Source organism: Arctopsyche grandis, chromosome 1 (assembly GCF_051622035.1).
Source record: "Arctopsyche grandis isolate Sample6627 chromosome 1, ASM5162203v2, whole genome shotgun sequence".
Taxonomy (NCBI): Eukaryota; Metazoa; Arthropoda; class Insecta; order Trichoptera; family Hydropsychidae; genus Arctopsyche; species Arctopsyche grandis.
The window spans coordinates 17806222-17822589 of record NC_135355.1 but is presented as its reverse complement, the minus strand read 5'-3'; the positions used below and the strand labels follow the sequence as shown (position 1 = coordinate 17822589).

At 33.5% G+C, this 16368-nt stretch overlaps 1 protein-coding gene across 1 annotated transcript in view; it reads right to left on the bottom strand.

The window, feature by feature from the left end:
• LOC143911881 (uncharacterized) overlaps positions 1 to 16368 on the bottom strand; it is a 25265-nt gene extending 8897 nt beyond the window's left edge. Inside the window, exon 1 of the mRNA XM_077430972.1 lies at positions 16219 to 16368. Coding sequence (XP_077287098.1) covers positions 16219 to 16240 — 22 coding nt within the window. The 5' untranslated portion in view covers positions 16241 to 16368. The remainder of the gene's footprint in view (positions 1 to 16218) is intronic.

The window sequence follows — 16368 nt, the reverse complement described above, 5'->3', positions numbered from 1 at the left end:
GTGAAGCGAGTGGCGAGTGGCGCGTGGTTGTATTTGCGCGCGTCCCATATAAACTCAATGAGAAATGCATTCCGCAGCTTGTGGGCTGCCACCGGTAGCGGTGGCGAGTGGCCGTGTGGCCGGAATGCATTTCTCATATAGTTTGTATGGGAGGCGCGCAAACACAACCACTCGCCACACGCTAGGGCGGTGGCCGGCTCTCGCAGCGAGTGGTCGCCACTCGCCACTCGCCACTCGCCACTCGCCACTCGCCACTTTTGTTCCCGCGTAAACACGGCGACGCGCCACTCGTCCCTCAACGGTCTTCGACTGTTGTTCGACGGTTCGCGCTGTTGACAATGCGACGTCTTCGTATTGTCAACAGCGCAAAGAGTGCTTCCGAGTCGGAGTCCATATTTCAACTACACAAAAACACTACACTCTGAAGCGAAAAGTGGCTGCCACCGGTGGCTGCGTTCGGCCACCAGTGGCGAACAAAAGTGGCTGTGTTTGCGACAGGCCTTAAGGTCTGTTCATACCTATCCAGCACGACCCGTATCCTGCAGGTGTCATGCAAGTGCGGATAGTATTCTTTGGTACATTATATGGACGTATTCATACTCCATCCGTGTATGCGCATTTACGCATTCATGCGCGTCCATATAGAATGTACTAAAGAATACTGTCCGTACTTGCAGGATACTTGCAGAATTCGGGTCGTGCTTGATAGGTATGAACAGACCTTTACTGGGTTTGCTTTTAAATAAAAATGAAATTCTTGGCAGGATTTCTTAAAATTGATTTTAATTATCAACATCGCTTTAAGAATTGTGACTTGCAATTGCTTTTTTTCGGTCGTCCACAACTTGTTCATATGTGAAAAGACTCTTTCTACGGGTGCATTAGTTCCGGGCAGGCATAAAATGTTTTCAATTATTATACGATATACATATGTATGTATATATATATATATATATATATATATATATATATATATATATATATATATATATATATATATATCACACTCAAACTATAATTCGGGGAAATAACGGGATAGCGGGTATAGTTTTGGTCCGCATAGAGATAGGTCTTCTATGCTCTATTGTCTTTGCGATTGCCAGATTTATTTCTTCAAAGATGTTGAATATTGGTTGGTCATTGAAAGAACAATGTCATAGATGTGGGATTGGACATAAAAACACTATATTTTCATGGATGACCTTAAAAGCGTTCAATCTTTCTTGTCGTATGGTGCTGTTCAGAACTAAACGTTTTGGTTTCCTGTCTGTTTTTCTGGTTAATTTTTACTATCATTAAAATTTTCAACACTATATTTCTCACACAATATTTATCACTAGGTAAGATTTTTGCGCTACTCCCATGCACTTAATTTTTACTTAATTTATGTACGTACGTAGTAACAATAGATGAAGTTTTGTGATCATGCGAAATTCGAACTCGAGATTTTGACTGATTCGAACTCAGAATCGATCACTGATCACGTTTTCATGATCTAGAAAAAATGTGTGTCTGTGTATTTTGGGGATTTTTTGAGCACCGCTAGTCCTATCGAACTGAAACTTAATATCGGTAACTGAAATTTTTATCGACACGACGTAAATTTTTTTCAAATTTTTAAGTTGACCGGAAATGGTACCTCCCCTTAAAGGTGTCCTCTTTTTTTTAAGTTTTTGAATTCAATTATCTCCCAAACCACTAACTAAATCGGACTGAATTTTTTTAAAATATGATAGAAATATTAATCTTTATAACCTTAAATTTTTTAAATATTTTTATCTGAACCGGAAGTAGTACTTTTACTCTAGTTTTTATTAATTTGATTTATACAAATGCTGATAAAATTAAAAAGCGGCCGACAGTGGCGGACTAGCCATACAAGCGACATTGCCTAATGGCAAGTGGGCCCCACGATCTGTTAGAAAATATGGCCCTTTAGTAAAATCAAATACCTTTTTAACTATTCCATTTTACGCGTGTAAAAATTTACAGGATATTGCATTTTGGGTATTTCAACAAAGCAAATTTCTTACGATATACACAAATAACTAATACCTGCTTTTACAGCCCAAGGATTAAACCAGCGATTTAACTTTACTTCATACTTCCAAAATAGCATTTGATCATAATTGGACTTTTAATTTTTGATTCGTGCATTTTTGAAAATTTTATTTATTTTTTACCCTTGATTTTAATGTGATAGAAAGAAGAAAATTTTGTTATATGGGGGGGAAGACAATTTTTTTTAACCCTGGGTGGGACCCCTTTGACTCCTGGCAAGCCCTGATTTCAGTCCCAGTCCGCCACTGGCGGCCGATTTAAATTTGCACACAGGTGGCCAATCTCCTAGGCGCGGCCCTGATGTCCACCGACGTACATAAATACTTAATTAATTTCCGCCACAGTCATGTTTGGTGTTTGGTGTTCGATGTATGTCTGATAAACGGTAAACGGGTTACGTCACAAAAGTTAATCGCTACCAGGATAACCGCTGCTACGTAAATCGCGTGCGTGGATCTCCTGGCGCACGAAAATTCGGCGTTAAGAAAACTGCGCAAATGATATTGCGCGAATTTTTTTTTACGAGATTTTTATTATTATTATGTTTTCACAGATTTCTATACGCCGATTTTTCTGTTTCCTGGTAGCGATTCACTTTTGCAATGTAATCACCAAACCCTGCAGGCGCGTAACTACTATGTCGCACGGGAATGCAGTGCGCGCGGGCCTTTAAGATTTAGGGGCCCAAAAGGTATTCAAATAAAAAATAAAATCTTGAAAGTCATTTTAAAATGATTCAAATGACTACTAAGAAAAAATATTAAAAAATTATACTCCAAATTTAGTACGCGATGTATTGCGTGTCGAATTTTCACCCATCTGTACTACTTCTCACGACATTCAATAGTTTTCCGTTTTGGTACAGTAATAATAATTGTCTGCAAGTAAAAACGATGTTAACATAAAATGTCTTTGAAATATATAATTGCATAATTTGCCACTTTGAAGGCGGGGAAAAAGAACATTTAAATTATGTGAGTTAATTACCAATTTAATTTTAATAACAAAAATACTAAAGGGGGCTTTTTCTAACATGTAGGCCCAATTTTTCTAGTTACGCCACTGGAACCCTGCTAAACATTTCTCTGTTTGTTCATATTACTCGCAAGATGGGGAAGTGCATCGTTAAAAATTGTATAATGCATTCAAAAACACACAATAAAAAACATGGAATACATTTTCATATGTAAGTCAACCCTTTGAGTGCTGAAGTCTTTTCTGTTGAAAGCCCGCCACGATGAAATTTTCGCCTACATTTCCAACTAGAATTATTTAGGAATCCAATAGAAAGCAGGTATAAAAATTGTAGCTAATCTAAACAAACCCTAGATCATTTCCATGGATAACTACCGCTGAGGATTTCGAGTTATGTAAAGGTGTGTTTAGACGCTCCAATATATGTATCTTGCAACAATATAAAATAAACAAAATAAGTCTATTAATAAATGTATTTTTCCAAAACTACGTAGTTTCATCTTCTTCATTGTTGTTAAAATGTAATGCTCACAATCTAAATGCCAAGCCACAATTTAAAATACTCAGCAGTTTGAGATTTCCATCGGGATTCAGGAGCCTCCAAACTTAATATAAAGTGAATAAATATTCAAAGAAAAATAAATTTTGATCACCAGAAGTATAAACATAATCGCAATTACTTCAATTATCGATGGGTAAAAAGCAATTTTTTTTTTTAATTTAATCAACCTTCTAAGTAACTTTAATTTTAAAATATTATAAATATTGAAAAAAAACACAAATACCTTCACCGTCGCGAGTTGACTCATTAAACATGATAAGAATTTTTGTGGAAAATGTTTAAAAATATGTATATTTTCATTAAAAATAATAATTTGGACATAAGTATTGTAATATTGTACCACTCCAAATTCAACATTTTACAAATCTAAATCAACATTTTACAAATCAAATTCGGCACTTTACAATTCAAATTCGGCACTTAACAATTCAAATTCAACCATGGGAAATGCATTCTTTAAAAATTTATTATGATTGCAACTCATTGAAGTTTTAAGGTCTGACCGCACTATACGACAACCGAACGATCCTTCACTTCACAACAGTACGCGACCAAATATTGTTTGTATGAAATTGTATGAGACATATCGCACTGCGCGACAGTCGCATGACGTAGAACGACACCTTGCGTCAAAGTTGACTTTTCGACCAACTTTTACGCAAGGTGTCGTTGAGTGGAGGGTTGCCTTGCGACAATTGTTCTCATTCTTCATAACGTGACTTTGAAATAGCATGTATCCATAATCTTTTGGGTTTTCTCGATTGTTCTTCGTTTCGTCCATTTTGCTCCGAGGTATCGAACGAATGATTGACATAATCTGTCGTTCAAGTGCGGCTTACCTAATATTGTCGCACACTGTTGTGAAGTGTCGGATCGCTCGGTTGTCGTATAGTGCGGTCAGACCTTTATGATGATTCCGAATATTACATGTGACCTTTAATATCAAAATCCATTTTCATAATTTTGATCTAATCACGAAAAACGTTTTATCATTTAGTTTAAGAGTACTATAAAAACAAAAAATGCAGCCATACCAAAATTTATCCATTTGTACGTTTTCCTTATAAAAAAAGAGTATGTGTGAACCGATTTTTCATTTTTATTTTAGATATGTATGTATCGTTTTGAGTTTAGGGGACCTCACATGTAAAATAGCTTAGGGCCTCACAACAACTAAATCCATCCCTGACAGTAGGATATATGTACGTTTGCATTTATTACAACATTTAAAGAACGTCTTAATTCCCGGGATTCGAGATACACATTCCCGGGACACGATACATAAAAAAAATCTCGTGAATTCCCGGGAATCTCTGTTCCAGGTCGACCCGGGTCAGAAACCCCAGTTATATGTTCGGATCATTTTTCGAATTTAATCTGTACACGGAAATGTGACGCAGATGTATCGACAACGACAAATATTAACTTTTAATATTCTCCGTTTAGGGTTTCAATTTTAGGCCCTTTAATTTTTTACCGCTTTAAATAATCTGTCATTTGGATAAAAGTCTAAAAATAAATTCTTTTCAATCTCGTAACATTACAAAAAATAGAATGCGTCCAAACCATGACTATATTCATGTATATATTTGAGGAATATAAGTATTATTAAGAACGAAATTTGTTTAGTGATATACACACAGTAGTTGTGAGAAAGTACTCGAAACACGTTTCAACGCTAACGCAAGGAAACCCATACATTTCGGATTTTCCGTAACACAAAAGTTTTACTTCCGGTTGGCTGATCACTTAATATCGCTTTAAAAAAACGTCCGAATATTTTAAATAAAAGTGTTTGTGTGTGTTTTTTTTAAATAAATATTAAACCATTCTCCACATCTTCCCTTTTCATTTTATTCTGAATTGTCATTTATACACATCAATTAAAATTGTTTTGACATGTTACATATAAGACGATAATACTGCATCATAATATCTCGACATGTATGTATGTATGTACTTTTTTTCTCAACGAACAATATGTGCAGAAAATATTAAACAAACCACAGTAGGAATGGCAAAATGTGTCATTTACAGATATGTAAATAACCAACAGGCATCAAAATACCCTGAATAAAAAAAATGCCAACTTTACTAAATATTTTCAGTGTTTTTCTATTTCTTCTTTAATTTTGAGAGGCCCTAGCCTCACTCATACATATTATGTACATATATTTTGCCTTGGTGTATTATATACCTACATGTATGCTAGTACATCTTGTAATAACTTTTATTATACGTTATGGAATTTGTTCTAAAACGTTTTTTTTTTATCTACTTCCGTATTACCCGATTAATTGACTGATCTATTATCATTACGAAATTATTGATAAATTTCGATTACAGCAATTAGTTATAAAAATAATCGGAAAAGTACATATATGTATACATACATATATTTATGTATGTATACATAAATAGTCTATAGGTACTTAGAATTATAAAACGCGACATTGCACATTTAGCCATATTATATGCTGTGCCCTATTTTGCATTCATGTCAATCGATCAATAATGCATTTCGTACATTGTACATATGTATATATATGTACATATGTACATACATACATATATGTATAGCCACGCTTAGCGAAAATTTGTAATTGTTAATTTTCTTTAGTCTAAAATGATAAATTAAAAAAATGGTAAATAATACATAATTGCATGTCGTGGTCCATGTGTAATTTTATCGGTTTCATAATTCACGGCATTTTAAATAGTTATTTATTAAATTTAAGGTATAAGTGATAAACTATAATCTTATCTTTGTTTTGGCGTTGTAATCGGGTCGCGTAATTGAACGTCGATAGATGGCGAGCGTCTCAGCAGTTCAATGTTTTAGACAAAAGACACCGAATGATACGTTAAAAAAGTTGTATCATATTCAATCGATTTTTCATTTTAGTAGTGTAATTTCATTGGTGTATTTTTAGGAATTCACCAATTTTAAAACATTGGATTATACAATGCCATGGAGTTTCGCAATTGGATTGGGTACAACTGATTGCATTTCATGAATAAGTCTGTCGCGGCATCGAGATTTATGTACCATTTTCTAACGGGACGCCATAATTTCCTCGTTGTATAACTTTGGTTACGATATCTGCTCTCCGTGTTACGCAACAATTCCGATTTGGACCACATTTTGCTTCCCGTCCATCTACTAATGCTAGAAACGAGTAAAACCAATGCTTAAGGTATGTGAGCTAGGTGAAATGAAACTTTTACACTTATAAATAATGTATAATATAATCAATTTCAGATATTCATAGTAAGAATATAAAATACTAATAGTTAAAATGGGTGAGTTAACTTTTATACAAATATTTATTAGAACGTTCGACAACACCCACTCGTGAAAATTTTAATATTGGATGTATTCAATTGGAAAACATTCGCCCAACTATCGTTGACGTTGTTATCGTTATGTATCGTAATAGATTAAATGAGAATAGCCGACGTTTCTTGTTATTGAATAGGAAAACGTAAATTTTTATACATATTTCAAAATGCACACAAAAACAACAATGACCCAAAAAATAATTTCTGCTGTTCATTTAATTTGTTTAGTTGAAGTTCTTTGTCGTATTTTTATTCAAATTTGTTCTTGTGTACGATATTATCAAAAATTGCCAGTTCAAATATTGTGATTAAATTAAAAGTACTAAAAGTCTCTAATAAACTATATATGTAAATAAATCGTAATAATAATATAATATCTATGTCCAATAATAATATATAAAAAATGTAATAATATAAATATAAATATCATATATATAATTTCACTATTCCGTCTGTATGTCTGTGTGTCTGAGATAACGCTCGCCGTACTATAATAGTCGTTTCGATTCGACATACATACGTACATGTGTACATAAGCTAGACCGCTTCGAATAAAACGACGTACGAATGTAAAACAAATAATAGCAAAAGAAAAAAAGTTCTATATGTAATGTTCGATGCGAATGTTTCCACTGGGAAAATAGACCGAAATAATTTAAAAATAATATACCGCCATCTAATATAGTAACAATTTATTTAATTAATTAATTTTTCTATCGGTGTTTTATATTGTTTATATGTAGATAGGTAGGTATTTTTACCATTTTTTTTCATATTAAATAATTACATATAAATATTAAATTAAATGTATTTAAAAGGTATTCGAAAAAAATTGGACACGTGGGGGATCGAACTCATGCGATGATATGTCATTGGGTACAACACTAGTAATATAATAATATAAATATCTATATCTCAGAATACAGATTAAAAGATTTTATTTTCATTTTTTTCATGCCACAGTCCAAGTGTTCACTCCTGTAGGTTCATGAAGATACTACTAGTTTGTTAATACACGAATTATTGATTTTAGTTTACATATGTAGTAAGTGCTAAAAGCACGCGCAACATAAAACGTTTAGCTGTCAAAACATTTAAGTAGTCAAAATCTTTAAGATGTCAAGTATTTAAAAGGGAAATCCTATGGAACCACATTACAACGTTGCAAATTTTTCAGAATTTCCGCTATTTTCAAAATATTGTTACCCAGGGTTAGCATAAATACATATGTATGCACATAGAGGATGGGACAAACGATTGAAGACACTTAAATTTATGCCTTATAGCTTAAGAATGAACATACTATGTAGTTCGTTTGTCAATTTGTTCTTTTGTGTCTTTTGTAACTGGTCAGATTGGTTCGTGTATGTACTAACTATAGGTAGTATAGGTATGTATTCGGCTGTAACAGATATACTACATGTAATAGAACAATTCCAAAAATATTTTAAAATATCAATTTTAATTGAGGTCAGTTTTTTTTTTTCTGATAAGATTTAATAAATCAAATAATAGTTAATATTTTGATTACTAGTAGCTATATATATTTTTACAAGCTTTTTATTATTTATTTACATTACAACTCAAAAAGAAAAAATAAAACATTATCCCTTCCGAGATAAAATTATTAGCAATACCACCGCGTATGTGCATGTATTTAGCAATTCGTATAGTGCGAATTAAATTGAAATTTCTTTAATGTGAATTAAATTTAAATGCCTATTATTCACTACACCTAATATAGTAACAATTTTTGAAATTATTTGCTCAGTAGCACATATATGTATGTATATGTATAAATATGTATAAAATAATGCTATAAATATGTGGTTTGGTTTGGAAATGAAAATATGTAAATGTAATATGTACATAATTTGTATTATTTCAAATATTTTCTTTTTCTGAGACGCTGTATTATGTACAGATGTACATATGTTAAAGTTAACATTTTAATTACCAAGCAAACGTGTAAATACCAAAAATGTAGATATATGTACTTTAAATCTAAGCATGTATGAATTTATATTGCATCTAAAAATCGTTATAATGCAAGAGGAATTGGTCATCTTGATCTCAGATAAGATAGTTGAAGTCGTGCATTTCAGTTTTGTAACAAGAACTCCAGTTGCACTATTCTGCATTAAAGTGCATTAAAGTGCTTTAGAGCGTGAGAACAGTCGACTCGGTTACCATAAATTGTTCGATCATTAATACAATAAATTCAGTTACGCACTATATACCTATACATAGTGTTTATTCATCGCTTTGATAGTTTTGCACGATTTCGATTTAACTGTGTACATACATATGTTCAAATATGTGTAGGTATGTACCATAGTGTATTTTCCAACTGTTCTTGGATGCTGTTTTAAAAATTGAAATACTCTTAATTTGAAGTGTATGATGCTATTCGAAAACTATGAATAACTGCTTTAAAATGTAGTCGAAAGTTCACTTTTTATTAAACAAAGAATGCAAGATTGTGCAGTATATAAATATATATGTATATATATATATATTAATTTTTTTTCAAATATAAAAGTTCATAAATATTATATAAAAGCGTTTGGAATATCATATCATATATATAAAGACGGTAATCTGTGTGTGTGTGTGTGTGTGTGTGTGTGTGTGTGTGTGTGCGTGTGTGCGCGTGTGTGTGTGTGCGTGCGTGTGTGTGCGTGTGTGTGTGTGTGCGTGTGTGCGTGCGTGCGTGTGTGTGTGTGTGTGTGTGTGTGTGTGTGTGGGCGCGTGTGTGTGTGTGTGTGTGTGTGTGTGTGTGTGTGTCCTAACTCTCGCCGAACATAATGAACGAATCGATAAAAATCGATTAATTCATTTTTCGACGAGACGACTTTGTCGCGACTCGAACCGATCACCCCAAATAGCCTGAATATGGGTCTAATTGAGCTAATGGTCTCGGACATCACGCCAAATCCAATTTTTCATTTCGCCTTTTTTTTTTAAACATTAATTGAAATATTCCTTCTCGCCATATAAAAATACGTAATTTTAATAATTTCATTTAGCGAGGTTTTGAACCATTTTTTTTTCTTTTCATATAAAACAATTAAATATATATTTTTAATTGAAATTATTGAAATTAATTTATATTTTAGCGATATTTGAAAAATAAAATTAATTCCAAATCACGGAATCGAACTAAGGCCCCCTCGCCCAGAACAGGTCGCTAGCCATTAGACTACAGCCTCGACAGAAAAAACGCTCTAAAATTACTTAATATTCGATTATCCTGTAGAAGTATGGGGAACCAATCATTCGCGTATCTTCGGCTTTCATCGACAATCGACTTTCGTTTGAATCGATTTCCGATTTCTTATGATGGGATGGGGAACAAATATGGGAACAAAAACAACCAGTATGGGGAACAATTTTTTTTTTCATTTTTTTCATATTTTTAATTTTTTTCATATTTTTCATTATTTTCAGTTTTTTCAGCTTTTTTCAGTTTTTTTTCATTTTTTTCATATTTTTCATTATTTTCATATTTTTAATTTTTTTTCATAATTTTCATTTTTTTGTGCCTTTGTCTTTCCGAAACCAGTCGATTCCATATCTTTAACTTTATTTTTATTCGAGTTTCAATTTCTTTTCGAAACCACCCGTTGAAATCAACGGGCCCTACACTAGTATGTATATAAATGTGAGGCATATGAAAACTCCATGGATTAGCTCTATAGGAAATATTGTATAATATTAATATTATTAGCACATGTAAAATAAAATGTACAAACAATATTTTAATTCACTCAAAATTATCAATTTGTATTGTGCAATTCGAAAATTGAATTTGCACTAATGAGACGAGAAGCACACGCTGCTGGATACATGAATCTATTAATGTACATGTGTACCTAGCTGTCAATAGACTAAATGTATGTCTTTTACTCGTAAATTACTAATTTATCACAAAAAAATCATAAAAAAGTGAATTTTTTTGAGAATTGTTTCTATTATTTTAGTACTAAAAATTAGTAATTAACAAACATTCATTGCAATTTAAGTATGTATGTAGGTATATAAATAAGCCTGTTGAATTTCAAAATTGTTTCAATAATCTAAATATAATAAAGGGCTTGGTCTGAGGGCCAACGCTGTGTTACATACATACATACATATATCCAGAGATCCGCGGCCAAGTTGCGTTTACCCACAAAAAAGGTTCCTATTGTCAATTACTACGACAAGAGAGCAATAATCAACTTTTTTTCTCTCTTGTTTTGTAGGACAATAGTCATTGACAATAGTGAAACATTTTTTGTGGGCAAAAGCAACTTGTCCGCCGATCTCTGGTTATATATACTACTACTATAGTGCTCCGTCACATTTCGTTGTGGGATTTGTGGAAGACATTGAAATCATGAAGTCATCAAATAAAATTGAGTGGTAAGAATTTCTCATAAACGAAGGACCGTTTAACATTAGTTTAGCAGTAGGCGATACAGAAGACTTTTGTGTTCTTATTTTGAATTTAGACGGTCAGATAGGATAAATAGATAAATGGCACGGTAGAATTGAAACTTTAATAAGAACGTAGAGGTGTGAAACTCATGAAACTTTGACAATGTTGTGTTTTTCTCACGCTGGCGCTTTTTATAGCGCTTGAATCTGACAGTTACAGTAACGCTTTCACAATGAATCGCGTTCATAGAAGTTTGTTTCACTTCGAAAATTGGGAAATCAAAATCAAAAAATAAAAATTTGAAACCAAACGGTTTTTGTTATTTTATGTATAGCTCTAGGGGGTCCTTTTGGGAGGAGAAAACTTTTTTTTGGATTGGTATGTGGTAAAAAAAAAAAAAAACCAATGTTAGCCTTTCCAACGCGCTTCCATTCGTCTCTGTTTTGAGTCATTTTATTTGATAATAATACAGTAACTCTAATTCATCTAATCCCACACATTTTTCTGATTTCGTCCACCCAAATCCCCCATGCCCTTCCTTGCACCCTTTTACATTCTCTTGGGTACCGATCGAGCACTTATTTTGTCCATCTATCGTTCGTTCTTATATGGTAAATGATTCGTCCATTGCGAATTTAATTTATTTCCTCTCACCATTACATCAATCACCTTTGTCATTCTTCTAACCCACGTATTCCATTTTTTTATCTCTCCTCGTTATGCTAAGCATACAGCGTTCCAAACTTATTTTTAGTGCACTGCAGTTATACAGCATTCTGGCATTCAATGAATAAGTTTATGTATAATTGAGTAGACGTGTTATTTTTATTTTATTTTATTTAAAAAGGCTCACCAACAATGGATCCTTGCGGTACACCAGAGGTAGCATAATAAGTGTGTGATTTATAGCCGTTGGTCATTACTATTTACGACCTATTACCAATGTAGGATTTAAGCCAATTTAGAAGATATCCTTTTATACCAACCAAATCTAATTAGTTAATAAGTATATTGTGATCGATTTTTATCAAAAGCACCTTTAAAATCCGTATAAATGGCGTGCATTTCTAGACCTTTATCTATTTCACTACTGATAGTAGATACATAAGAAACTAAGTTAGTTTGAACAGATCTTTTGGACAGAAATGCATGTTGATTTTTACAAATGCTTTTGCGGATGTGTTATCTCTACCTCTTCTCTGAATATTATATTGATCTCAAATTTCGCACGAATTTAGCTCTAAAAATTAACCCAGTCACTCATATATTTTATTATTGTGTAATTTAAGTGTATAAATAAACAACAGATCGGTCGTTAAAAGCATTTTTATGTTAGTGAATTTGTAAAAGTTTTATAATCATCTCTGTGTTGTGTCGTGTCGAGTGTTACATACATATCTGACCTGAGTACTCCAACCCCAAAATAAAAAAAAATAAACTAAAAAGGTCTGGGTGAAGGCAAAAATTGAATTTTACATTCGTAAACATAGAAGTAGAATGCATAGTCATTGCTAACAAAAGTATCGTCTAAAAGCGAGCCATCGAAGAGAGAGACGGCTGAGAGAAACGGCGAAACAACTGAGAGAGACGGAAAGATAGAAACAACTGAGCAAACAGCTGACAAACTTTTTTGTCAACATTTTTGGAGGCTGAGAGCGATTCTATGCATTCTACTTCTATGTTTGTAAACAGTCCAGAAGCAAAAAAGAGCCATAAATCTAGTACTTTATTGTCCCTAAACCATTTTTAACGAACTTCGTGTAATAGTACACATGATCCCTGTTTCCCAACTATTTTATAGTCTTTCATATTTAATTTAAATTAAATTAACTCTTGAAATTTTATACTCTTTATTATATTTTATTATTAAAAATATTGAATTGAAAATCACATTCACATATATAAATCCGCTGTCTTAAAGAGGCTTTTCACGTTAAAGATCTGAAAAAGTAGTAGAACAATTGTTAATCTATTTATATCATAACTAACAACTATCACTTACAAAGTAACCCTATTAAATGGCATGTCATAATTCATAAGTGATCCAAGCGATACCTAGGATGAACAACCGACCTATCTGAATCCAGAGAAAGGCCTATGGACGGTATGGCCCATCTCCTGCCAGGACCCAAATCCCCAAAAGCACCGTCCTAAAACTACTCTGAACATGGAATGGGTTATTACTGGAGTAGTATCATTATCCAAGCCTCCAACAAGTTAAGAATGAAGATGGATGATAGCTTAGCTAATTGAAACCTGTATTTAGCTACGTACAATGTAAGAACGTTATCGAGTGAAGGAAGTATGCTTGCATTAGAGAATGATTTAGAAAATATCAAATGGGATGTAGTAGGATTTAGTAAAGTTAGACGGAAACAGCAAAACCAAATAATCTTAAAAAGTGGTAACTGTCTCTACTGGAGAGGGCTACCAAATGGTAGAATAGGAGGAGTAGGGTGTCTGATCAATAAGAAAATAGAAAGAAATATTATAGAAATGAGCGACATATCGGAACGTATGTATATGCTATGTAGTATTAAAAATTTCGAATAGGTACACCTGTCAAATTTTCTAAGTTTACGACCCCACATCTAGCCACTCAGACGAGAAAATAGAAGGCTTCTCCGAAAAACTGTAGGGTGCATACGATAGAAGCCGTTATCACTTTGAAATAATTATGGGCGACTTTAACGCAAAAATAGGACAAAAGACAAATTCAGGGAGCAGTAGGCAATTTTGGTACCGACCAAAGAAACGAAAGAGGCGATCGCCTCATAGAATTCGCAGAACTCAACAGGATCTTTATCACTAATTCATTTTTCAGGAAAAATAAACAATAAGTGGACTTGAGAGAGTCCCAAAGGAGACAGAAACGAAATCGATTTCATCCTAACAAATACCCTGCACTCAGTTAAGACGTTAGTGTTTTGAACAAAATAGATATAGGCAGTGACCATAGATTAGTCAGGGCCAGGATGGCCATTAATATAAATGGCGAACGTAGAAAATTAATAAAAGGATGCCGTAACACTCTAGATTTCGCTCAACCAAGGTCTAGGAAAAAGGAATTTGAACTTGAACTTGGAAATAGATACGAGAAACTAAATCTAGAAGCAGACATCGAGGAAGTGAACACTATCATTAGCTCGGCTCTAACCTCAATAGGTAAGATATTAGGTGGATTCAGGAAATAGATCAAGCTAAGCAAAATTTCAGCGGAAACAAAACATAGTTAAGCATAAAAGGAATTTAGAAAGAGACATTAATAAGCAAGACTATGATCTGGTAAATAAAGAAATTAAAAAAAGAATAGCGAGGGATGTCAGGGATTTTGACAGTAAGCTAATCGAAAATACTATTAAGAACAACCGTAGCCTGAAAAAGTGCAAACAGTATATTTTATTAGGCAAACACCAGATGATCGCAATCAGATCAGAGAGAGGAGAAATAATTATAAATAGAGAAGAGATTATAGACAGTTTAAACGTTCTATTCAAAGTTATACACGAACAACGACAGAAAATTTTCCGCTGTGAAAACGACATACGGCCAAAAGGTTCCTGCAGTATTGCCCAGCGAAGTAGAGGCTGCGCTTAAAACTGCAAAGAACGGTAAAACCCCACGAGAAGATAATATTCTCATTGACTTACTTAAATGTGGCGGCTCCCCCTTAAATAATATATTAACTAGGCTTTTCAGCAAATGCATTCAGAAACAAAACATATCAGAAGAATGGAACAACGCAACGATAATTTTAATCCACAAAAAAGGAGATAATAATGACATCAAGAACTATCAACCTATCAGTCTACTGTCAGCGGTTTATAAAGATTATCACAGAAAGGTTGAAGAATATCCTCGATGGAAACCAACCTATAGAGCAGGCAGGGCTTAGTGCAAATTTCAGCACAATGGACCATCTCCAAGTAGTCAGCGAACTAATCGAATATCAACGACCATTGTGCCTAGGTTTCGTCGACTACGAGATAAATGAGATGAAGAGATAAAGAGACGTATGAAATTAGGATGGAGTGCATTTGGACGAATGAATGTTGTTTTTAAATCAAAAATGCACTCTGCCCGAAGAAAAAGATCTTGGATCAATGAGTTTTGCCAGTGATGACGTATGGATGTGAAACTTGGACACTGAACACCAAGCTGCTACACGAAGTCCAATGCACTCAAATAAGTATGGAGCGCTGTATCCTTGGTATAATGAGGAAAGACAGGATGCGGAACACGTAGGTGAGAAGTATGACAAGAGTAGTGGACATAGTGGATAGAGTAAAGAGATTGAAATGGCAATGGGCGGGCCATGTGGCTAGAAGAATGGATGAAAGATGGACAAAAGAAGTGCTTGAATGATACCCGAGAGAATGCAAAAGGGTAAAATGAAGACCGAAGGGAAGATGGGTGGACGAAATTAGGAAAATGTGTGGGGTGAGGTGGATGAAAGTTGCGCAAAACAGAGACGAGTGGAAGCGTGTTGGAGAGGCCTTAATCCAGCAGTGGATGATTAATGGCTGTAGGTGATGATGATGATACATACATATGTATGTACATATTGTACATATGTTTATTGTCATAATTACCGGAGTACACATACCTAGGCAATACATTTGCTAAATTTCCAAGATATGTATAAAATTTAAATTTATACAGATGTCACAATTGCTTTAAAATAATGAGAATATTTAGCACTTAGCAATACAGATTAAGTTAATTATTTGACATATTATATAAATAATGATTGTTGCGAATGTTTAAAAATACAACCGTATCACTTGTCAGTGTTTACCCATGGATGAATACATTAGCAATAAGAAAAATAATATAATTTTATATGCTATTTCACCTTTTTTTATAAGTTTCAACATCGTGCTTCGTGACACTTGTAAAAAAACGACAGATGTACAAACATTTTTGCCGTGTTTGAAGCGAGAAAACAGCAACGACACTACATACACAGTAGAAATGGGTAGAATCGCTTAAATACAATATTATC